This window comes from Corapipo altera, unplaced genomic scaffold, assembly GCF_003945725.1.
Source record: "Corapipo altera isolate COAL_440 unplaced genomic scaffold, ASM394572v1 308, whole genome shotgun sequence".
Lineage (NCBI taxonomy): Eukaryota > Metazoa > Chordata > Aves > Passeriformes > Pipridae > Corapipo > Corapipo altera.
Genome location: NW_020884925.1, coordinates 1,478,779 through 1,503,942, shown reverse-complemented (window position 1 = coordinate 1,503,942; position 25,164 = coordinate 1,478,779). Strand labels below are relative to the sequence as shown.

At 48.5% G+C, this 25,164-nt stretch overlaps 1 protein-coding gene across 4 annotated transcripts in view; it reads left to right on the top strand.

The window, feature by feature from the left end:
• Positions 1-25,164, top strand: part of NPTN (neuroplastin) — a 47,537-nt gene that overhangs the window by 21,262 nt on the left and 1,111 nt on the right. Inside the window, exons 1-7 of one of the 4 annotated variants that reach the window (XM_027657534.1) lie at positions 862-1,228; positions 5,816-5,984; positions 8,843-8,937; positions 14,900-15,033; positions 15,894-16,167; positions 24,376-24,397; positions 24,761-24,834. In XM_027657534.1, the coding sequence (XP_027513335.1) occupies positions 901-1,228; positions 5,816-5,984; positions 8,843-8,937; positions 14,900-15,033; positions 15,894-16,167; positions 24,376-24,397; positions 24,761-24,821 (1,083 nt within the window). In that variant the 5' untranslated portion in view covers positions 862-900 and the 3' untranslated portion in view covers positions 24,822-24,834. Of the gene's footprint in view, positions 1-861; positions 1,229-5,815; positions 5,985-8,842; positions 8,938-14,899; positions 15,034-15,893; positions 16,168-24,375; positions 24,398-24,760; positions 24,835-25,164 lie in introns of those variants that run through there. The other 3 variants (XM_027657533.1, XM_027657536.1, XM_027657535.1) reach the window with 3 other exon arrangements.

The following is a 25,164-nucleotide window of genomic DNA, read 5'->3' as shown; positions in this document are numbered from 1 at the left end:
TGCATAATCTGTGTCTGGCCAGCTGTGTTCTAATCTTTTAGTTTAAGGAGGGGCCTGGCGGGGGAAGGGACTGGCTTTAAGGCAACGCTGTTCTCCATAGATATCTTTGAAAATAGGATTGAAGGACAATTTAGGATGTCTGTGCTCTTAACACGGCTCTGAAGCTGGTAAGTATTGAAGGATTTCATGCCATAATAAGGATATTTTGGCCTGAGCACGAATGTCAGCACGGCATCTCTTCTCAGAGTTCTGGGGGCTGCTGAAGTACCTTTGGTGCTGTCTGTTCTGTAACAAAACAATTTTTGGGCCTCTGTGTGTTTATACCACCAAATCTCCCTTTCTCTGAGAAGGTTATGACTCTCCTGGAGCTGGGGTGATCCAGCTGCTTCAGGAAAATAGGTCACTTGTATCTTGGGGAATTCCCTGCCTCAGAAGTCCTAAATAGATGGAAGAGGAGGTCAGAGCAGAACTCAGTTTAGGGGTTTACCCCTTCTGCCCTTGTAGATAGGTCAGATAAAGAAACCTCTTCAGAGAGCAGATATCTGGTCCTGAACACTTAACCCTGGCCAATGACAAGGTCCACACAACTCAAAAGGGCCTGAATCTCCATCAGTCTGCCTGGAGGTCCCTCCTGGCTGGTGTGCAGGTACTGCTGGCACGGATGGACCCTCCAGAGTGGCCAGTATAACTCAGGGTGGGAGTGTCCTGCCCTGACTGCGGCCCTCCATCCACGAGTGCTCCATGTGTGGTTCTCTATGCAAGTTGTGTTACTGTAGATGTCTTCTCTAACTCTGTTTTCTGCACCTCATTGCTTTGTTGTGTATAAGATCTCTTGTTTTCTGCCGCTCTGTCACTGCGTTTCTGCTGCCCCTCCCTCTAGCTGGGTTTGTCAAGTCGCCCATGTCAGAAACTAAGCTCACGGGGGACGCCTTTGAACTGTACTGTGATGTGGTTGGGAACCCCACTCCAGAGATCCAGTGGTGGTATGCTGAAGTCAACCGGGCTGAGTCTTTCAAACAGCTGTGGGATGGCGCTCGGAAGCGCCGTGTCACCATTAACACTGCCTACGGGGCCAATGGGGTGAGTGTGCTGAGAATAACCCGCCTTACCTTGGAAGACTCTGGGACTTACGAGTGCAGGGCCAGCAACGATCCCAGGAGGAATGACTTGAGGCAAAATCCCTCCATAACGTGGATTCGAGCCCAGGCTACTATAAGCGTCCTGCAGAGTGAGTCCGGCCCCCACCGTAGTGGCACTGTAGTTCCTAGAGGCAGTCTAGTGACCCCGATCCCGTTATCCCGAACCCTCTGCCTCCCTGTCCTCTTGTGCTGCCCCCCAGCCCGCTCCTCCACCCGTAGTGCTGACCTTGTCTGCCATCCGTGTCTCTTCTCCTTAGGATCAAAGCACTTGGGAAAATCTGTGGATCTGTTTTAGAGCTTCTGTGTGAACACGAGCCCGGTGTTGGATTTGTGTTTCTTCCCTACCCCTTTTAGTTTTGTAGAAGGTTTCCAGCCTCCCTGGCTTCTCCACGAGTGCCTTTATATTTGATTTCTGTGTTCTTCCCAGGTCTAACCATTTTATTTTGATTTCTTCCGTTCTCTTGGAATTTCTCTGAATGCCTTCTCGTGTGTTTTGGTTGCATATATGCTTCTGTATAAATCCTTCCCTTCCAGTTACATGTCACCTTTAATGTTTAGATTTTTCCATGAAGTCGTGGTGTTTCTTTTCCTTCCTGAACAGCAGCATGCTCCTAATGAGTTCTCTGATGCAGCAGCACTGAAGTGATGCAGCTATTCCTAATCCAGCCTGTGAAAGGAGAGGGGGGAACACCCTCCCCAGAGCTGAGCTAACAACTCCAGCTAAATGACTTTCAGCCGAGGAGGCAACTTTTCTGGCAGCAGAAAAGCTCTCAGGAGCAGAGACCGTGGTTGGCCCAGAATTGCTTTTTGTTCTTTGTTGTTACAAGACTTTTCCTGCCTTCAGGTTGCTCTTAAAGCCATCCTGGACGAGTCTGGGAATTGATGCTGTCAGAGGCAGTAGAGAAGAACTCGGTTTTGTTTTGGGCAAGATGTAAAATTCTTGCCTTTGCAGATAGTGAAGCAAATGTCTATGGAGTTGTAGGTAGAGGGAATTAAATCTGCCGTGTTAGAGGTGCAGGAGAACTCACTTTTTGCATGATTACCCAGTGTCCTAAGGTGACAAAAGAGCAGAGCAAAGCTGTTGTCTTGCTCTTGTCCTTTGTGCATAAATAAACCTTTTAGTTGTCTTGCTCTTGTCCTTTGTGCATAAATAAACCTTTTATGCACCACCTGGAGTTTTGTCTGGGTACAAAAACGTCAAATCTGTAATTATGCCTCAGTTATGTATTTGAATACCTGAAAAAAAACCCCAACCCCAGACTCTCCCTAAATCATGGTGCTGCAGTCAGCACTGCTGGATCAGAGACCTTCCCTCTGGAAAATGGAAACAGCATTGATACATGTGGAAAAACAGACAGTGAACCCAATGATGTGGATTGACTTAAAAAATTTAAGTGGCATTGGGTGGTTCAGCTCAAACCTGCTCAGCTTTCAATCCTAAGGACTCCTTGATTCCTCCCTGGTCCTTTGAGGTCCCAAAGGACTTGGATTGCTTGCATGACCTACAGCAGCAAGAGCCTGTAATCTTAGGCAATGATACTACCTTGAGATAAAGCCCAGAAATTTGTCTTCTAGGAAGTGATGTCTCCTGGAAATCCCCCTGCCCTGTCCAGACCTGTGGGGTCTCTGGAGAGTGGCAGGTCCTGAGCTCCTCTGGCTGTGTCCAGCCAGCTGGAGTGACCTGCTGAGGGAGAAAATCCTTTTCATATGCAAAGCCAACCCTTGGGAATGAGTTGCTGTGAGTTTTCCATATGCAAAGTGGGTTTTCCCTCTCTCAGGCCATTGGTACTAACCTACTCCTGGGACTGAAGCTTAACCTTCATCTTCCTCCCCAGTTAACTCCTTGTTACATCTGGTGTTACTAATTCAGGAATGTGTGTGGTGACTTCCTTGCCAAGTGCCTTGTGCCCAGGATAATTCTGCTTTTGTGGTGGGGCGAATGTTGAATCAAATCCTTTAATGCCTTTACTCTGTAATGTTGTGTATGATAAGAGATCTGACCTGCTGCTGCTTGGGAAAGACCCCATGGACATCCAGCTCCTGCCTGGAAACAGAGATAAGGCAGGAGAGGGTTTCCAAGGAGGTTGGAGACCTGGAGACCATCTTATCTGAGCCTACCCAAATTGTCTCAGCTGCTCTATTGTGTGTCTGAACACAATTTGGAGTGGAAATTGTCTCACTAAACAGTTGGAATTTCCAGTTAATAGTGGCCACTTTGCTGCTGCCAATATTTGACCCCAGCATTGCTGAAAGGAAAGGTCCAGTGTCTCAAAGAGCACAACCTCCACCCCTGGCCTTAGAAGAGATCAAGTGCAGCTTGATTTTTAAAATTTAGCACCTCAGAACTCCCGTCTGCCTTCTGCCTCATTCCTAAACTGGAACATGAATTTCCCTTATTGGGCTTTCTTTAGTTGGTTTGCTTGGTTTTTAACTTTGAAAGCTGGTCTTACATAAAATGGGCAGTTTAAGTCGTGTAAAAAGTGACTCTTGTAGGTGAACACCTTCCTCTGGATGTCACTGTCCCAGCAGTATTCCAGTTGCAGTTTGTCTCCTGGAATTAAATCAGGCTAGGAATGCCTGATAGCTTTTTTTATAAACAAAATACCATAAATGCAGGTAAAGGTGAATATGAGACTGCAGTTGCCTTTCATTTTCCTAAACTAAAACTAAAGAAGTTGCAAGTCAGACACCGAATTACTGTTTCAAACACAGTGCTGACAATATTTCCATAGCTCTGTATTTTTCTGGGAATGCAAATGAGCTTTTTGTTGGGGATGGAAAAGCACTCAGGGCAGTCCAGTAATATGGCTGTGACACAACAGCTTTGTACAGGAGAACCCAAAGAGATCCTTGCAAGGATGAAATCCCCTGGGTGGGAGGAAGGAGGCAGAAACACAGTTAAAAATGTGTGATAAGAGCAAAATGTCTGTGGGAAGAGTCAAACCCCCTCTGTTCCTGCAGTACCTGCCAGTGTTTCTGCAGGTAAATACCAGTCCTGGGTTTAAATAGCTGTGGAAAGGAGGACTTCTCAAAAAAGCCCAGCCTGCTGGAGAAGGGATGTACAGGACTGGAATGCTCCATCAGGTTATTGGCAGGTAGATGTTTTTTTTCTCCCTGCCTCTCTGGGCAGTACTTTAAGGACAGAGGAATGTCTGTGTTGGGAATTGTGATGTTTCTGACACAAACGGTATTTTCCATCCCCCTCCTTCTGTTTCATAACTTGCATTCCAAGTGCTTTGCAGATGAGCAGCCAAAAGGCTACATGGATGTAACTAAACTTACCCTCCAAATTGTTACCACAAGGCGTAGCAGAGTTCACAGGATTCAAACTCCTTTGGCTTGCAGAAATCGTGAAGGTGTTGGTTACTGACCCGCTGCCTCACCTCCTGCATCCAGAGGGGTTGGTGCTGTAGGAGAAATGAGCAGCTGGCAGCAGCCACCTCTTGGGAATCCATTTCACCCTTTAAAGTAAGGAAATAAATCCAAGGCTGAAGGCACAGCAACACCTGAACAGCAGAAACCCCGTAGTCTTGGCCTCTAGTCCAAGCTGAAACCAGAGCCACTGTTAAATTAGGTACTTTTTGAAGACTTAACAGCAAGAATTTTTAATTTCTTTTAAGCTCTGTCATCCTGTGTTAGGTGGTTTTTTTACAGAATGCTTGAAACCAGATGTGAGCCATGAGACCCTCCATAGAGAGGTCTTTTTTCCAAGTTTGGGAAGAAACTTGTCTCTGACTGTGCCAGAAGTTCACCAGTTGTATTTGTCAGTGAGTGAGAGCCATCTGTATGATTTTAAGCACATGTGGCCATCAAATGTAAGGACAGTGCCCTCATACTAATTTGAACACTTCTGAAAGGTTTTCCCCTAAAAAAAAAAAAGTGAATTTGCTGTTACCAGGTAAGACTGTGAAGTGGAACAGCCTGGGTTCTGTTCCCAGCAAAGCGAGTAACTCCTGGGGTCTGTTTATGCACTGAGGCTCCTTTTTTTTCCCCCCCTTCATTAATGTTTATGTTTAAGGTTACTTTAGAGACAAAATAGGTCCAACTCTAACATGCTGTGTAAGGGCTGCTTTCAGCCACTCCTCACCAGGCTCTGCTTTACCCACGCTGGGTGTTGGCCCCGTTTCAGGCACCATGGGAGTTGGGCTCTTTGAAATCTCTTGTGTGCACGGGATATTTTCCATAGGTAGACTTTAGTCTGTTTACAGGGGGAAATCCTGAAATATTATTCAGAAGTCTTACGTTTGAGGGCCGTTCTGTATAGAAAATGGGTTTGGTTTAAACCTCAGAGGAGAGGAATCAAAGTAACAGCCAGAAAGAAACCTCTGGAGGACAAGCTGGTCTCATGTACACTCACAGGACACGTGTTTTCCTGTGTTATGGTCAGTAATGTGCAAAAAATCATTAATGGTGTCACCCAGAAACCTGTAGCCATGTGACTATTAAAATAAACCATCTAAATAACTCTCTTCTTCCCATCCAGGAGTGCTGATCCCTAAGGTGTTGCCTTCACTAGTGGTCGGCTGTTTATTGTGGCTTTCTCGATGTCTCCCAAGTAGTGCAGTGACATTCCTTGTGTAGTCTCTTTCCCTTCCCGATTCCCCTCTGGATTTTAGACTAGCGTGGCAGTGCCTGGGGAAGGTGAGTTGTTGCTATGTGCTGTCCCCTCGTTTCAGAGCCCCGGATCAACGCCAGCGAGGATGTGGTGCTCCACGTGTCCGGGGTGGCCGTCACGTTGCAGTGCAACCTCACCACCAGCCCCAGCCCCCTCACCGCCAGCTACTGGGTGAAGAACGGGGAGGAGATCCCAGGCACTAGGAGAACCTCCAACATGACAGAATACAAGTGAGTCCCTTGGGAATAACCTTCCTGTTCCACTGGAGAACGCCAGGCTGGCAGACCGGTGGCTTTGGAGCAGGCGATGAGGGGTTGGGTTCCAGGGTATCTAAAGCCTGGATTATTCTGGACCTTGCAATCTGAACTCATTTAGCTCCTCTCTGGGGCACAGACACACAGGAGAGTTTTCTTCCCCCGTGTGTGGACTGTGTCCAGCTCATCCCTGCATGAAGATGGATTCAGTGCATGTCTGTGCCATGCAGGGAGGTGCAGCACACAAATCATAGAATCATAGAATAGATTGGGTTGGAAAAGACCTCCAAGATCATCAAGTCCACCCCCTGATCCAACTCCAATTACTATATCATGGCACTAAGGGCCACGTCCAATCTCTTTTTAAAACCCTCCAGGGATGGTGAATCCTCTCTGGGTAGGCCGTTCCAGTGCCTGATAACCCTCTCTGTAAAGAATCACTGCTGAGGTGGGCTGGTTTAGTCATCTCCTGGCCTTGGGGGATGAGAGAGGGTGATCCCAGAGTTGTTAGTGAGGGTTGTCAGATCACTGCTATGGAATGGTCCCACATCTTGACTGAACCACGTCACTTGTGCCTCTGGACTGTCAGTGCATCCTCACCCTCAGCACTGACCTGTTCCCTGGCTCTGTCCCTTCCATCCAAGGCTGAGGGAACAGACCCTACACAACCACACCTCCCGTGTTTCACTGGAACTTGCACAGAGCACAAATCTTTGGAGGGTTTCCATATTCCTGGAAAGGGACTTCCTTGCTGTGGAGTTGCTGAGAGCACATGGAGCTCCCTCAGTGATGCCCTCAGAGATCTGTTCTGAGTGTGTGATTTTCTTTCATATTTTCTTCTTTCCACCCATTCTCTTCCCTTGTGCCAGCATGGGCAGCAAATACAGCTCTCAGTTCAGTGTTAGGCCAAGATGAAGAGCACTTGAGGAATGTTGTTAACCACTGCTGGGAACTTGCCCTCAACTAAATAGCTCAGCTGCCTGATTTCTGTCTCTGGGGTGGCTCTTTACCCACCCTAATGTTGTTCACTGACACAGGATTAAGAAATGTTCAAGGTTTTCATTGCCTTAGCAAAGCAGCCTTTAGGTTGGGTTTAATTCTGGCAAATGTGTATTTTCCCTTTTTACCTCTTTAGCTCACTTTGCATTACCTGTTTAATTTTGCAGTTTAAAAATTCATCTGACTTACTTCCATAATTACATCCTATTACTTCCTCAGTGCAGTGTTTAGCATTGGCCTTGAGTTTTAAAGGCTCTGCTTTCTTATCTGGCAATTAACTTGATGAGCAGTTTGGTCCAAAAGCACCAGTTTGAGTGGTGCAAAAGGCACTTTGTGCCAGGGTTACTGAAAACTGCCCTTTGTTATCCAGGAAACTTAAGGGTTGAGGCTGACTTCCCTGTAATATGTTCCAAGACATGTTTTCCTTCAAAATTCCTCTGTAGAGGGAGGATTAAGCTTGGCTTCAGTTTCAACTTCCTGGATAAGAACATAGTAAAGTGGGCTAAAGAAAGACAGTCACTGTGTTCCCAGGAAGTGGAAGGGTTGTAGGAGCACACTGAAATCCCAGGGACAGCTGGAGAAATCAGTAGATTTACGTTTGCAAAACAGATCTTGATTTCCTGAGCACTTTGAAGCTGCTTTGCTGCACGTTGGGGTTTCAGGCTTTCCGTGGTGTTCTGTTCTTGAGTTTGATCTAATTGGTAACTTCTGCTTTGATTTGGTTACTTTTTAAATCAGAAGTACCAAATTCTCTCAGTGAGGATCCAGGCCAGCAGTGTCAACGTGGCTGTGGTTAATAGAGGATATTTAGCTCCACCATCTATCTGTGTGCTTGCTTAATCTTTTGCTTTCTATTTATTTCCCTTACAAACTTCCAGGTTATTGATTTTTTCAGTCATTAGTGTGTTGGTTTGCTGTGAGATGTGGTTGGTACTTGGAAGTTCAGTGTTGACCATCCAGGAAGCTTCAGAACTTAGAGGTGAAACTACTTCCCTTAAAAATCCTGCTTCACACAGCGTTGGAAATTGAATATATCTTTCCTGATTCTCATTCAGACTCAATGCAGCTGCTCCTGCTGGAAGGCAGTTGTTGGCTAAACAAACTTGTCTGTCTTGAAAACTTTGCAGCTGTATCAGTTTACCCTTCTTTAATCATTGATGGTAATAATACCCCAGTGCCACCCTTGTGGCGTCACACTTTGCAAAGCAGCCTGTGTGGAACTGAAAGAATTCAGTGTCTTACTTATTTCCCCCCACTTTTAAGCATTGACTGATAAAAAAAGCAGTGCTCAGAGTGTGATTATTTAACTGTTAAGTCCCTGAATGCACTTGGGGAGTTGCTTATCTGAAAGAGGCATTAGCTTTGTAAGAGACTTTAGACCTTCACCAGCAACTCTGGAAAGTAAGTGCTGTAAACACTCAGAGGATTGTGTTGAACTGAGCAGCTTTTTCCATGTGTCTGAGCAGTTTCCATGTGTAATTCAATGGTTTTATTGCAGGGTTGCTATTCAGCTGCATGCTGTTTGCTTAGGGGTTTAAAAAATTATTAATAATAATCAAAGAAAGCCAAGAAGAAGCCTTTTGGTAAAGGGAGGGAGGGATTGGGGACAAGAGCTCTGCCTTGGGCTGGGCTCAGAGGGGGTCGTGCCTGCCTACCTAGGCCACTGACTCGAGGAGGACTTGCTCCAAACTGAGCTGCAGTGCACAATTAACAGGTATTAATTGAGTTAACAGTGTGAAATCCAGTGAAAAGATCAAAATCTGGGGTGGGGGGACTAAATTCTGTTGCCAGTGCAGTGTTTCTGGGCTCTTACACGTGTTCTCTCCCGTCTGCAGGATCGCGAAGGCCAGAGCGGAGGAGTCGGGGGAATACTTGTGTGTGTTTGTGTTTTCCAGCTCTCCTGTAGCCAACGCCACTATAGAAGTGAGAGGTACTCCTGGCTTTGTCTGTTTGGGTTTGTCTCCTCTCTCTGAAAATGCCATTTCTCTGCCACATCACTTGGGCTCTGTACAAGAGAGTGAACTCAAGGGGCCTTTCCTCGTGACACGGAGCCTGTGGTCAAACCTGGGTCAACAGTACAGTTTATTATAAATAATAATTTGTTATGATACACAATAATTAGAATTCCAAGGGAAAGGCTTGCACACATTCTTAGGGAAACGTCTCACGGAGATGGGAATATGATCACTGCATTTGTGGTGTACTCAGGGAATACTACAACACCTTTCTGTCTTGTGCATCCTCTGGCATCTTTAGGACCCTAAAATTTAGGACAGAAACGGCTTAAAAATGTGAAAGGTTTGCACCAAGTTTTGCTGTAGTTATTGAACAAAAGAGCAGTGTCTGGGTCATAATATGGAGGTGATTGGTAAATAGCCAATAATTTCAGCAAAAGCTGGTTTGGGAATTTCTGGTTCCCCACTGCGTGGTCCTGAATCTGAGAGTAAGTCATTGGTCTGTGTGACGTGGCAAATTCACAGCATTGTTCTCTCTCTGGAGAGCAGCATCTCTGGGACCATGCAGTCCCCTGGGGAAGGGGAATAGTGCCATATAAATAAACATCCTGGCTGATCTTGTACTGGTTTTCTGTCTTGATGATTTAAAAGTTCTTTCCCAACGAGTACTTGTTGGCCCAGCTAAGAAGTGTATGGGATGTGAACACACAGAAGTGGGCTGTTAGTGATTAAAACTGTATTTATCTCTAAAAATAATTATTGCCTTGCTTAGAGCAGTTTGAATTCCAGCACATTGTGCTTTTGGTGAGCTTCATCTGGGTGTTCAAGGTACACCCAAGGTTGTAGGGGGGCTATTTTCCTTTTTTATTTTTTTTTAGTCTCATTCTATTCTTCTGCTCTAATTGCTAAATCTTCTAATATTACCTTAATTAAAATCTTAAGTTCTTGCTTCCTTCTCTAGGCTGCTTTAGGTGACACAGCACTTCTGGAGGCAGGAAAGGTAACTTTGGGAACAGAGTAAGACCTTTTCCAGCTCTCTAGAATGTCTCCAAAGATCTTTTGGGAATATTTGCCTCAGGGTTTGGCCCTGCCTGCCACCAACAGAACTTGGCAGGGGGGATTGCAGGGATGTGGGGTTCAACATTGTGGAAAGAAGAGCCAGTCATGTGATTGAAGTGCAACAAGAACTAATCCTGCTAACATTTCACATACCTAAAGTACCATGAGTGGCCCTCAGCTAGAAGGCAGTGACTACAGCAGCACTTCTGGGAGGTTTTACCCCTCCAGAGTCCTCAGCTGCTACAATTCCAGGCCTCAGGAACCCTGTTTTCCAGCTCTTCCTTACAGCAAGAGTGGCTGATGTGTCTTGAATTCCTCCTTGGCAGGGAGAAGAACCAGGGCTTGTCTGGGGTGGGAAGTACCTGCTCAAGCTTTATGCCAAGCAAACTGGGAATTGGAGCACGTGGACACTTTTTAACTGGAAAGATGCTTTCCTTCTAACTCCTGTTCCTTGGAAACTTGGGGAGTGACAAATTGGGATGCATTTTTAAAGCACGAGGCAGATGTGATGGACAGTGAGACGTGACTCCTGTTTGCCCCTGCAGATGCTGTGGTTTAGTACTTACCTGCAGGTGTGGTGCTTGTGGTTAAGCAGCTGAACACAAATTTAATTGCTCATTGTAATTGTGGTGCAGTTTCATCTGTTGATGCACAGGGAGAAGATGGTTCTGAATATGAAAATGCCCGTGGGCCAAAAATGGCTTTGTGACAGCTTGTGAACAACTCACCAAGTGCCTCGTGGCAGATGCAGCCCAGGGCATCCACTGCTATTTGCCTTCCATGTAATGCTGCCTGTTTGCCTCCACCTGTCCCTGGAAGTGCTGGATGGGGCTTGGAGCAACCTGGTCTAGTGGAAGGTATCCCTGCCCATGGCAGGGGGTGGGACTTGGATGAGTTTTCAGGTCCCTTCCATCCCATTCTGGGATTCTGTGATTTTTCTTGGTAGAAAAATTCCTGGGGCAGGAGTGTAACAGCAGTTGGAAATACTGGGGTTTAATGGCAGTCTGTGACACTGTTCTGGGAATTCCAAGTCTGGCTTCCCTCATCCAGCTTTTGGATGAAGCATCTGGTGGAGACTTTGAGTGTTCTTGCTCAGATCCTCGGAGCTTTGGGGGCACTGTGGGAGTGCAGCTCTGAGCTCAAAACAACAGGCTGAGCAAATGCTGATACTGGGAAAGTTCTGCCTTGGAATAGGGATCTTCTCCCATGTTTTCTGTGGGACTGTTGCATGGAAGCAGGTTGTTCTGGCAGGAACAGTGGGGATGACCCTGCCATTGCCACACTGTAGAAGACCCTGCTTTGCTTTTTTGCTTTTTGTTGGGAGGTTGGAGCTCTGGAGAATGAAGATTAAAAGAAAGAAGAGGAATGAAATGCAACCCTCTGCAGTGTTCCTGCTCTTACCGAGATCTCGGGAGAAGATGGGAGAGCAAACAAGTTTCTGTCTGTCTGTCACAGAGCAGCCGGGAGAGCCTGGGGAAGGACATCCCTGCAGTTCCCTTGGGCTGCACAGGGGTAGCACAAGCATCAAGGAAGATCCTGGATTATGTACCATAACTGAGAGGGCATCTCTTCTCTCTGCCCTGCCTTCCCATCCCGGGCTCCCTTTTCTCCGTGTCCAGAGCTGTATCATTCCTCCTCCTCTGAGGCCTTTGTGCCATTCTCTCAACAGGAGACTGACTCCCCTCGCTCACTTTGCACTTTTCTGTTCCTCCCACTTGCTCTTGGGGAAGATCTTGGCTCTGGACTCCTGGCTGTCTTAGGAAACCTCTGCTGCAACCTCATGTCTGTACCAGAAATTAATCAAGAAATGGGACACTCTTGGCAGAGCCGGATCTTGGAGTGATCCAAGAAAATCCACATCAGGTTCTCCCTTCTCACTGCACCTTTGGTGTCTTCACTCTGTGCCCAGACTACAAAGGGAGACAGGGATTAGGATCATAATGCAGGGAAACAAATCTTCCAGAGCCCTTTTATAGGTCACCCATAAGACATAGGAGTTTTTATTGCAGGAATATTTTTAGGTGCTTTTGCCCTTGCTTTAATTTTGTCTGTTAATGGGAAACTTGAAGGGGTTTTGTTAACTGGGACGTGGTTTGGAGGTGTTACACATATTAGTTCAACTCTCCTTTTTGGTACTGCTGTAAAATAGCTTGAAAATATCTGGAAATTAAGGGCTGAATGCCTCCTGTATATTCAAGTACCCTGTAACAAGGCAAACCCCCCTCTTTTCAGGGCTGTATTGAAAGCAAACCATTCAGAAAGCAGCTGCACAGTGTGTTTTGTGCCTGTTGGGGACCTGGAGCATGGAAGCCCAGTGTTTAGTCTGGCACAAACCCTCCTTTCTCTTGTGATTTGGTTTAAAACTATCAAAATGCTGCATATCAGAAGTTCCTCTTGTGTCAAGAATCCCTGAACGCATGTTTATTTTGCCTTCTTTTTGGTAGCAGTTAATTTAAATTAACTCTGCCTCTTTTTTGCTCTTCCATGTGCTGTTCCAAGGAAACCTTCAGTATCTTTCCAGTGTCACAGTGCAGGAGTTTCACCAGGGGAAGTGTCTGGGTTTCAGTGGAGCAGGAGTTGACAGAGCAGGTTGTGTCCCCATCCAAACAGAGATGGGGATTCTGCTGCCTGAAAGCTGGAGTGAAATCCAAACCCTTCCTGAACAAAACCTGCCTCATTCTGGCCTTTATCTGGCACCAGAGTAGAATGGTTTGAGGAATAATCCTGCCTTGAAAAGCTTCTCAGGAAAACACGGCTCTGTGCTAAAGCTGTGACTGGGGTTTGCTGCGGGGACAGTGGGAGAGCAGAACACAGTTTGGGAGAGGAAATGCTGCATTAATGTCTCACTGGGTAGCACCATGCCCTGAATCATCAGTACTGCACTGGGGCTCCCCTCTGACTGCCTACAGAAATAGTGCCTGTCCCAGCAGAGCCGGGGAGGAGCAGGAGGTATTCTTGGCACTTGTGCTCCGCTGGGATAACCCTTCGGAGATGGCCTCTCCTTACAGTGTCGCTGTCTGTGGGCTGTAGGAGAGCTCTAGGTCACCCTGCAGTACAAGTTGAGGTGTCCTAGAAAGCCTTCCCTCTTTTTTTCCCTCCCTCTTTCCCAACCAACATCTGACACAAAGTGGGCCAGCTGTGCCTGCTGCCTCCCCTGGCCCCTTTTCCCGGCACGGATCTGCTGCCGAGGGATGGCCCTGGAAACCCAAGTACTGACACATGGAACCCATGTGGGGCTGCAGCTCCAAGGTGGTGAATCCTGTTGCTGCTTCTCCCCTTGGGGTCATTTCCCTTTTGGCAGCCCAGGTCTGGGATCATTGCCTTGTCACCACACGTCTCTTGTGCTCCCACTGGCCTCTCATCTTCCTGAGGCTGGAGGAGATCCCTGCTTGTCATCTTCAGGGAAACAAAAACCACAGGGAGGTCACTGGGCTCACCCAGCTCCTGCCTGAAGGAGAACTCCCTTGGCACCTTTCAGCAGGCCATGAGATGAAATTCCCTTCCTGAACCATCATTGTTTGGAATAAGTGTTATTTTCCTCCCTGGGGCTGCAGGCAGGAAAGGACATTGCAGGTGCACGTCAGTGTTTAGGGTCCTGAAGTCACACAGCACACACAACCCCAAAGCTCATTTATTTTCTGCTTGAAGCCCTCCAACTCAAACCCTTGATTTTGTCTGGGTGTCACTGCCCCTTGCAGGCACGGGTTGTGTGTGATATCACCTGGAGGTGTGGAATGGCCTTGCCTTCCCTGCTTCCCTCGGTTTCTGTACCTGGCAGCTGCTTTCTGCACAGGACCAGAGAACTGTTTGGATCTGGTGTCTTCATTCAGTTCAGGTTTTATGTCTCTCAAAGTATTTTTATGTTTGATGTGGATACATTTTAGGTGTCGCTTTTCTCAAGGATAAATAAAACCCCTTGGTTTTGTCCTTGGCCTTGTTCTTACCTATCGTGGTTATGGTTGGCATCATCTGTAGTTAATTTTCTGGCACCTGTCTTAGCTTCACCCTTTGGTCAGAACTCCTGCAGAGCTCAGGGGCGTATTGGGAATCCTGTTGGAATTCCCACAGGCACTTGGAGAAAAGCCTGGGTCGATGGGTGTCTCCTGTGATGTCTTTGCAGGTGAACACACACACACAGGAGCACTGTAGCTCAGGTGTTCTTACAGCCTTTTTTGTTTATTTTGATAATGTTGTGAGAGGCACAGTTAATCAACTGCATTACTGCTAAGAAGATTCCAAGGCATGGGATGCTTCCTGCATTTCAAACCCCTGGGCTTTGAAATGTGACAATATTAAGCACTTCAGCTTGCCAAGCAATTTCCCAAAGAGCTGTAATTTTTGGGACAAGCAGGTTCAGCTGATGTCTGGTTGCACAAGATGTTTTGTTCACTTTGATCAGAACTGTGAAATCTGCTCTGTTACTTCAGCTGCAGGTGCTCCCCCTGTTACCTGTCTGCAGGGGGGACTTGCTAGTGGGAAAGGAACTCTCCTTGGAAGGAATTCTGGTGCCTGGGGGTCTTTTCCTGGAGCACCCAGCCTGGCCTTTGACTGGATTATCAGATCAGTGTCCTGCCATCACACAGCAGGCCACGTGTGCCGTAATTAGCGGGCTGGAGGGCTTTAAAGGTGGTCACTGCGGCCCCAGAACCATCTGCTCCAGCCAAGGTTCAGCTCAGGCGCTGCACTGATCCAGCCTAATCTCTCGTGAGGTTTTAGGGCTGCGCTGATAAACAGAGAAGTAAAATCACAATTTTTCCTCCCAAAGACAGGCTCGGTGTGGGAAAGGAACAGTTTCCAGGGAGCTGGAAAACTTGGGGTTTTGTCCATATGATTGAAATGACTCTCTTTGCATTTACAAGCTGCTCCTTTGTTTTGTAGCCACCCCCGACATCACCGGGCACAAGAGAAGTGAGAACAAGAACGAGGGGCAGGAGGCCCTCATGTACTGCAAGTCCGTGGGCTTCCCCCACCCCGAGTGGGTCTGGCGCAAGAAGGTCAATGGAGTGTTTGAGGTAAGAGGAGTGGGGGGGGGGCCAGGCACGCACCCACCTGCCAAAATCCCTGGAAGGAGGGAAACCAGCACCCTGGCTTTAGGGATGTGCTGCTGAAGCGCCTCATAACTTTGTAAAATGCAGCTCCTCAAAAGTCTGATCCGTCAGTGAGTGAAGGCAGCAGTGGGGATGGATGGATGGATGGACACATGGATGGATAAAAGATGCATATTTATGGTATTGGGGTGTGAACAGAGCTGCTCATGGCATTGCTGGTCAGTACAGTGTTCAGGGTATCTGCTGCAAACTGCAAGATCTGAGTTATGAAATATGATTTAAATCTGCATTTGGCTGTAAATTCCTCCAAGTTTTCCAGTTTTACTGGTTGAGCTCACAAGACTCAGTATGAGGAGGTGGCAGTGATCTCTATTAGTGTTCAAGTGAGCATATTTTTTCCATGTAGCAGCTGCTGCAGTGAGCAGGAAAATGTGACCAGCAATGGGAATAGCAGAGGAGAAGCTGGAAGTTGCTAAACCCGTTGGCTTTTCTGTCACTGTATGACCTGCCAGAGAGGCAGCAATTGGAGGGATGGCTGAATAATAAATGTTAAGCAGGTAACAGGATGGGATGATTGTTCACTGCCAAGTGTGAGCTCAAATTCCTATGGGATGGTGCTGTATGTGCCCGTGTGCTGGGAGTGCTCAGAGGTGGTGGTGATGCGCAGGGTTCCCTTCGTGGTATTTTTTGGTGGTGTTCTGAAGCACAGCTCCCTTTAGAGAGAGAATAAACACCAGCTGTGGGCTTCTGCCTCAAAGCTCTTCCAGTTCCATGACACACAAACCAAAGGCTCTTGCTCTTTTCCACCCTTCTCCTTTCGCCAGGACATCAACAACTCCTCCGGCAGGTTCTTTATTTCTAACAAGGAGAACTACACCGAGCTCAGCATCACAAACCTGCAGATCAACGAGGACCCCGGCGAGTACCAGTGCAACGCCACCAACCAGGTGGGCTCCGTGTCGGTCACGACCATCCTGCGCGTGCGCAGCCACCTGGCCCCGCTGTGGCCCTTCCTGGGCATCCTGGCAGAGATCGTCATCCTCGTGGTCATCATCGTCATCTACGAGAAGAGGAAGCGGCCGGACGAGGTGCCGGACGGTAAGTCTGCCCAGCGCCGCCACTGAGCACGAGGAGCAAGGGAAGAGAACCTGTGGGAGCACAACGGAGCGTGGGGCCTTGGGGCAGGAAGGACCAGCAGCCCAGTTTGTCCAGCTCCAAGCGCTTTGCTTTCTCACCTGTTCCTCCTCCAGACGTAAAGCCCAGAGGGTCACAACACTGGATTTTTCCAGAGATCTCAGACCATGGGGTGGGAGGGGGGTTATTAATATCTCCGAAGGTTTTTTTTGCACAAGGGATCTGGTGCTCCCGTTGCTTTCCTGCTGTGGTAGCCCTGGGAAATCCTGCCTGTCGGCCCTAAAGAGCATAGGGCAGCACAGGGGGAGAGCTGGAAGCCACTATTCCATGATGGGTAGCGACTCCCTCTTCCATGTGGCGTCCAGGTCAGACACTGGGCAGATTCTGTAAGGAAACATTACACTTAAAACTAAGGAATCATTACATTTCAAGGCATTTGGGACTGCAGAGATACTTCAAAACTGAAATGTTCTCAGAGTTCAGAGGGGTGGGGGAGGGCTCTTACTCTGCTGTGTAGCTGAATTTGTATTTAAGGAATGCTCTGGAAACCATATCTAGTAGTTATAGCCACTGAGTTAGATTTTATAAAGATCAGGCTTTTATTATCAGGTTTAATGGTAGCAATAATTAGTTAAACTGTGTTTGGTACATAAAAATAGTAACTTTCATCTTTGGGCTCCTTCTGCACACCTTCCTCTTCAGAGATCAGGGAAGGGGCAGTTTGAGGCTGAGTATTTGCAAGAACCATGCTGAGAACAGGCTTTAATGTGCTACTAGCTGCTTACTGCAGTGTGTAATGAGAACCTCCCCAAGGACTCCTTGGGAGGAGCAGCTGGAACATCATCGTGCTGTAGGAACGTGAGATGTCCAAGCAAATGGAGCAGGTGCTTCAGAGCCCATGGAGGGACCAGTACAGGCAGCACTGAGCCCTCAGCACCTTCCTGGGCTGGCCAGGCCCTCCGAGTGGGAGATGATTCCCAAGGCAGCTGGGTGTGGATGGCACAGCCAGGACACGCTGTTGTGGAGCTGCGTGAGGGACTGATCCCAGCACAGCGGGGTGTTTGCCTTTAGGATGGGAATAGAGGTGTGAGACAGGGATCTGTGTGTGAAGTGGGGGCAGAACCACCTTCACGGGGCCTCACGTGTCTCAGAGCACGAGGAGAGAAGCTGGTGAAACAGATAACAAATGGTAACAGTGGGAGAACAGCTGGGGCTCGGATCACTCCTGGGGAACACCAAAACTGGCTGAAGTAGTGCCTACCTAGAGCAAACCAGCTTCTGGTTGTCACCATTGAGTAGCACTTACTAACTGCTTACAGAGCATGTGTGGGGACTGCTCTGGGTGTGCAGCCAACCAGTTACACGGCAGTGCATGTTCCTGTGCATAACTAACAGCTTCCCAGGCACCCAGGGGGCTGTGCTGCCCATGGCCAGGCCTCAGAGTGGCCCCAGCCAGCCTGGAAAACTTGGAAAGGACCATTTTCATGTTCTCTTGCACCTCCCCTCCGTGTTGGTGACTCTTCAGAGTTCCCTGCGTTCAGAATTTCATTCGATGAAGTTTCCCAAGGACCCAAACAAGGTATCAGTAATTTGATATGTCTGCATTCCCTGCAAGAAGCCCCAAATGAACTGAATCCCACAGGAATTGGCTTTGACTTGACCAAATTGCAGCACAGCCACTGTGGAGATGTGGTAAGGCTGGAGGTGCAGAGTTCACTGCCTGTTTGTTGCCAAGGCTGAGTTTTCCTGGCTGGTCTGGTCATTCCTCAGGTGCCCAAGGGATCCAGGCCCATCATCTCCCATGGAGCTGTCCATGATGATGAGCCCAGGAACTGAGGTTACTACATGGCTTTCTTGGGCAGCTAAGCCAGAGCCCTGGAGAGTGACACACCTCCAGGGGGGGACAGACATTCTCCCTGTCCACCTTCCCAGAGGACAAAATCCATGCTGGATGTCACAGTCCGTACCTGTGTATTAGGTTTGCTTGGATGAAGGGACACAATTGGCATAACGCTGACTTGAGTCCTGCATTCCTTGGATACTCTTGCACTGAAGCTTTCCATGGTGCTGTGGTGGGAAACGCCCCGTGAGCGGGGCACTCACGAATGCACACGTGGGAAATCGTCGGGAGCCTGCTGATTTCCACACGTGGATGTTTGAATTGGTTATCCTTAATTTTATTGTTTTCGAGACATGGTTACGAAATGCCAAAGTTAATGTTGGAATGCAGTGGCCTGCTTTAGCATTTGGAATTTCAACTCCCTGCTTCCCAAGTCACACCTCCTCCTCCTCCGTGTGCTGCAGTGAGCCCGAGCAGGAACGGCAGCGAGCCCGTGGCTGAGGCAGCAGCTCGGGCACGGGATGAGGCCGAACAGCACATCCCCTCCCAGCAGTGGGGCAGCAGCTGGGATCCCTCTCAGCTGGCTGTTCAAAGCTCTGTAGTTTTGGGTGTGATGTGCTCGGCTTTAAGGGTTGTGGTCACGGCAGAGCTTCACGTGAAGCTGCTGCAGCAATGACTGAGCTGTTCGTGCCCTTCCTGCTGGGGTGTGAATTTTCTCCTTGGTCCACTCCAGATTTAGACACTGAGATTCCTTCATATTCCACCCTCATCATCCCATCTTCTAATGGCAGGATAACTCTGGGCCTCCCTGAGTCACCAGATCTCTCTGCTGTCCTTCCTTAGCTCTGCCATGGCAGGGAGCAGCATTCCAGTTCCTGCAGGCAGGTTTGAGGATGGATGGCCACTTGGGAGCCCTGCCCACTGGATCCTTATTGCTGGGCTGGGCACGTCCTCCTGCTGCAGGATTGATTCCTGCAGATCAGGTGGCTGCTCCCTGTAAAGAACTGGAGTGTTGGGGTGCAGGTGTTGTACCTGTGGTGTCTCCACACCCCACCCCCCCCCGGGTGCCTCCCACCTCCACTCAGGAATCCTCTGAGAAGATCTCAGCTGGAATTTCTGCACAGATTAGTGCAAAAAAGGCTCGATCAGGCCACCTTTAAAGGGTTGTTGTAAACATCTGTGAGAAAACCAAATGCTAAATGTGGTCACTTCCCCTGTATGCTGGAAAATCAGAGGCTTTTGGAGCTGGAGGAGCTATTCAAGGGACAGCTGAAGCACCCTCAGCTCCTGGCTGGGGCAGTGCAGGATGGATGCAGCTGAGCTGTGTTGTCTTGGATTCTGATGAGAGCTTCAGGTGCCCATGCTGAGCTCTCCTCATGCCTTGTCCCAGTGTTTTTAGGGCTGGCTCAGTTCAGCCTACACAAGTGACAGTGCTCAGGGTGTGCTGTGGGCCCCTGGGATGAGACCAGCCTGGGGGATGTGACTGGCTGGAGAGAAACGTTCCTTCTGGGGGAGAGACTTCTCAGGTATCTGAGATGCTTTCCAAAAGTGCCTGGGGACCCTGCCTGGCCAACCCAAACAAACAGTGGAATTAATTCCCTTACCCTCTCATCTCCATGTTCTGAAGGCTCCAGCTGACCTGGCTCAGTGTCCCAACTGCCCTGTCCCTGGGGGCTGGGGAGGGTGACAGATATCCTGGGTACAGCTGGAGTTCTCTGTTCACTGTGGAGCGAGGCTTTAAGGGTTTCAGAGTTTGGGGGAACAAGGGCTGGTGTTACAAGACACTTCCCCAATGGAAAATGTGTTCCCTCTGCCTGGAAGAGCAGGGCCAGTCATTTAACTTTGGCATTTCCTGACTGCAGGGCTTGGTTTTGCATGGACCTTGCTTTCTGTGTTCGGTGAATTGCTTTTTGTGCCACGGGGCCAGGGCTGCTCAGGAGCTCCTTTGCTAATATTTCCTCCTTCTCAGAACTCAGATTTGTGAGTTGATTCTTATTCCTGCTGCTCAAAGGAACTTTGCACCTGTGAAATCCCTATTTCCACCAAAACAGTGCAAAGATAGCATCAGGGGATGCCCGGCACAGGGTCTCCTGTGGTGCCCGTGGATTAGGGGGTTCTCACCTCCCAGGGTGGGTAACCTGTGAACCCCCTCACATCCAAATCCCGAGCTGGAAGGAGGAAGAGAGGGCAGATTGCGCTTGAATCCCGCATCCTTTCAAAACGTGAGTCCTGACTTGCTTTACGTGTGGTAAAGCAACATCCAGCTCACATCCTGTTCCCAGGGATCAGCCAGGGGCTGGAAAATCCGGAGCAGGCAGAGAACGTGCGGCTTCCTTGGCTTTTGGGACAGAGCTGCATGAGCCTGGCATGCGGCTGGATGCACGGCGGGAGCGGTTCCGCAGGGGCTGCTGGCACTGCTCCCAACGGGAGCGCCTTGGGCTGCCCGGGACCAGGAAGGGAAGCGAGTGGCTTCATTCCTCTGGGTCCCGCTTGAGCTGCTTGGTGTCAATAGGCAGAGGGAGATCAGCCATCGTGACCTGAACGTGGTCTAGCAAGGTTTCTAAAGAAAGCGAGTTTCCTTCTGTTGTTGGATCAAATAGCCTAAAATTAGCAAAGCTGCTGGTTTAAAGGGTGTTTTCTGGGGTAAGTAGAAAGTAAAAACTCCTTGGCTACATTCCCTGTAGGAATGGGAGCAGTTTTTACTTGAAAAGCCATATTCATGATCTTTAGTCCAAAGCCATGAGGTGACTGGGTTATAACATGTCCCTTTTCATTCTTCCCCTCTCATTTCTCAGCCTAATCCAAAGACTTCCCATAAACGTTTTTCCTGGCTCTGCAGAAGCTCCATCCATATCCCCACATTCTTTCTAACCCTCTTTTGTTTTTTTCTTGACTTTCCCTGTTCCTGCTATTACTGTAAGTAATTAAAAGAAACACACTGTTTGCACTGCAATGGTTTACCTTGTAACAAGTTGATTTTTGTGGGGTTTTTTTTTCCCTGTTATCCACATCTTTCTCTCCCACACCTAAAATTCATCAGGGGGAGAAAGTTGTCAGGCAGGTGCATAGTGAGACTGTAGCCATCAGCTGATCCCAGTGGGAATCGACCAGCACAGGAGCTGTGTTGTAACACAGGCTGTCACAGGCTCTGGCTGCTCCTTCTGAGCATTTGAGCTTAAACTGAACAGCAGCTGGGTTTAACAAGGCCCCAGCTCAGTGGGGGTCTGTGCAGGAAGGCTGAGAGTGGCCACGTGCTGGGATAAGAACTGTCCTTGGAGCTGCTGGTCTCCTCTCCTCTCTGAGCAGGTTTCTTATGGCTCAGAGAAGCTGTGGCTGCCCCACCCCTGGAAGTATCCAAGGCCAGGGTGAGAGCTTGGAGCACTCTGGTCTAGTGGAAGGTGTCCCTGCCCATAGCAGGGCAGTGGAATGAGATGGCCTTTAAGGTCTTTCCAACCCGAACTACTCTGTGATTGATTCTTAGCAAGTGTTAAAGCACGAGCCGAGACATAGAATCCCTTCAGATGCAAAAACTGGAATCTTAGTGCTGGAAGAACCCGTTAGTGTTTCATTTTTAACTTCTTCCAGTCACAAGATGCTACCCAAGATTAAGTTGCTATTAAAAGTAAACCCTGTAGCTTCCCAAAGGCGGTGGAAGAAACTGAGCAGCATCTAAAATGCCTTATAAATTAAGGCTGGAAGTAAATGGGGAGGGAGGGGGGCACAAAGCACATTCCCGTAATGCAAGTGGAGGAGCTAAGGGAGATCTGCTTGTCATCACCTTCCAATTTTAATGCCCAGATATTTTTGCCCACGAGGACTGGTCACGTGTCGAGACAAGCAGCAGTTTGACCCTTTTGGTTCAGAAATGTGTGATTTGGGGGTGCCCGTCATCCCATACCCACAGGAAAGGCCTGGCTGTGGGGGGGGGTTTGATTCCTGCATTCTCTGAACAGTGGGGTTTTTGGAGGCTGCGGATCCCCTCCAGCTGGCAGAGGGATTCCCTGCAGGAGGGGTGTAGTGTGGTCGGTGGTGGTCCCAGCTCGGCTGGGCGCACCTTCCCCGTGCCCGTCGGTGTCACGGTACCAGCGCAGGGCTTTGGCATAAAGCTTTGGGTTGTATTGATCTTGTCGGTTACTATGACTTCTTTTTTTTTTTTTTCCCCCCTTCAATTGCATCATACCCTTAAAAAACGGTGGTAAGTGAGAGCTCTGCATGCTTTGGAGTTTGTTTAACCTCCGCTTCAGTCTATACAACGCACAAGTCATGACCGTTAACACTCTTAAAACTTCCTCATTCACGTTCACAACTAATTTGGATTTCAGTTTGCTGTTTTTAATCTTTTCTTTAGTCTGATTTTGTACTGGTTTTTCTGTTGTTCTGTTGCCCCCTGGTTTCGCTGAGGGTTCGGTCTCTGTCTGTACTGTACTGGGGATGCTTTTCCAGCAGTTACTGGCTCACCAGGATAGCGACGCACCGAGGAATCTTCCTCGGTCTTTTTCTCTCTGTTTAGGGTATAGATGGGACAGGGACGAGTGGTGGGGATCCACCATCCCTAAGTATTCCAGTAGGCTTTTTTGTTGGGTCTCTGTTAGGAAAACACCTGATGGCAGCCTTTACAAATGTGAAGCTTCTTTTATTTATTTTTTTTTTTCCCCCCTCAAACACAAACCTCCTGATCCGAAATGGGCATTTCAATATTTGAGCAGAGAAGGGAGAACGGTTATTTTTCTAGCGAGATCTCCACGGTGCAGTTCGATATTGCTGAAGTCCAGCCAAACAAACTCCCAAAGCTGTCGATGGTGTTTGTCAGAGCCGAGAGGAGTCTCGGAGGCAGCGCTGGGTTTGGGGCCCGGGGCTCGTCCCGCCCGGAGCGCGGAGCTCGGCCTGCTTTCAGATCCTTTGATTCCCAAAAGATGTTTGTGGAAGGAAGCTGTAGATTTCCTCTGCTGTGCTTTGTGTTTCAGTACCTGATGTGTCTCTGTATATCTCACTGTATATACAACAGCACATTGATGTCTGGCTGTCCTTCCTAGTCCCAGTTCTCTGTACCGTGTCCGATAGTTACTGTTGCTGGTAATGGAATTCTGTGGACACCGGTGTGTCGCTAGTCTGTTATTTTGGCTGTAAAGCTCTTGGTTTGTGGTTAGTTCTTTATTTTTGGAGTATTTTTTGTTCCGGTCACTGTCTGTGCTAGCGGTGGCTTTGCCTCTCCGTTGCCTTGAAGGTCCAGGTGGAGTAATGTCCCCTTTTCCCGACATTACTCCTGGCGTGTGCTCATGCGGATGCCTACACTGTAAGACTGTAATTTCCATAACTGCTTCATGTGCACTAAGCACCCTTGTGGAATCCTGCTGAGAGTTTCTCAAAGACTTCCCATGAAAAATCCCTCCGGCACAAGGTGGGAACAGCAACTGTTGAGTGCCCAAACCAGCAGGGCCTGAATTGGTCCCCCCAAAATCCACCTATGGGAACGTTAACTTCCAGGATTGGTTTTTGTACTGCTGTTTAAATGCATTTCTGTCTTCTGTACTGCAGCCTGGGAGAAAATACAGTGTTTCAGAATTCCAAAAAATAGTCCAATTGCTCGTGAAAGAGTTAATGCCAAACATTCCTCATTGGCAGATGTTTCCCCCCCAATTCTTAAGAGCATTCTTTTGCCAAGGGACACGGGTGTTCTGGAGGTGTCACAGCTCCTGACTCCTCCTGGTGATCAGATGCTGCTGCCCAAGGACCACGGCTGGGGCTGGATTTGAGTGTTCCCCTTCAGTCTCCTCTTAACCTGGTCCCTTCTAATTAAACATTGAGAAAAATGGGGAGTGTAGAGGTGGTTTCATCCATGGGGGAAAATGAGTAGGGGGGTTATGTCCCTTCTGAGGTATATACCAGGAGTTACCCATGAGCAGTGGAGAAATGGCTTACAAATTGAAATATGTATATTAAAAATTAAGTCAATGCAAGCAAACAACCAGCAGGATTTTACAACTGAACCGTTGGTTTGTCTCCTCATCTATTTTTTATGAGATTGAACCACTGGAACTTGGGGACAAGATGAGTCTTGACCATGTTGCACCAATCTGTCCGCTACAGTTGCAGTCCTTCATGACCAGCATTCCAAGTGTTAACTAAACCCATTGAAGCAACATACCTGCCATTAAACCCGAATCCAGAACAGTAACTCCATGACTCCTTGCACTCCCGACTGGAATGGCCTTTGATGCTGTAGATAGATTGGTTTGCTGCTCGCAGTGCGGCCGCGGCACCGGGCAAACACTGACTCTCTTTTTCTTTCCTTCCCTTGTCTCTCCTGGATCGCATCGGGATTCTTGCTGCAGATGATGAACCAGCTGGGCCAATGTAAGTGTGTTTTGAGGAAAAAAGTTCTATTTGGGCTAATCTGGGGGGTTGTGGGAGGTGACAGGACATATGATTGATGTCACGTGTGCCATTACGGACGGTAACGGACACTTTGGTGTGTTGTGTGTTAGTGCTGGAGGAAAGAAAAGCAACATCTTGCTAGAAAACAAATATTGTGGTACAATACCAAGTCTGAAAGCTTTATTGTATTCAGCCACTTAAAGAGAGGAAGAGTGAAATGCTGTTACAATAATTATGTACAAATAATTGCATATAGTTATGTACAGATAAGTACAAATAATGTACATTTTTCCTGTGTTGGTGACTGATTTTGGTGCACTTCTTTATAACTTCTCTCTCCAGGAAAACCAATTCTACAAACAATCACAAAGATAAAAACTTACGCCAGAGAAACACAAATTAAAAATGCTCATCATGTAAGTATTCCCCGAGCCCTGCTGGGAGAGGGCAGGCTCAGCCCTCCCCTGGCTGTAGCGGTTGGGGCGCGGAAGCAAAGCGCGTTCCATGGATTCAAACGTTCCCGGCTGCGCGGAGGATGGCGCTGGCCTTCCTGCCGCGCCTCAGGGAGCGCTGGGGGGCACCCAACCATTGATTGCCTAAAGCACGAGGGTGGTTGAACGCCCCACCTGCTCCAAAAACACACACTGCGATTCCAAAGCCGCCCCCTCGTCCCGGGGGTTGGGAGTGGCGCCGGCCCGGGGGCGGCCGTGCCCCTCCCGCGAGCGCGTGGATTGCAGGCTGGCGGC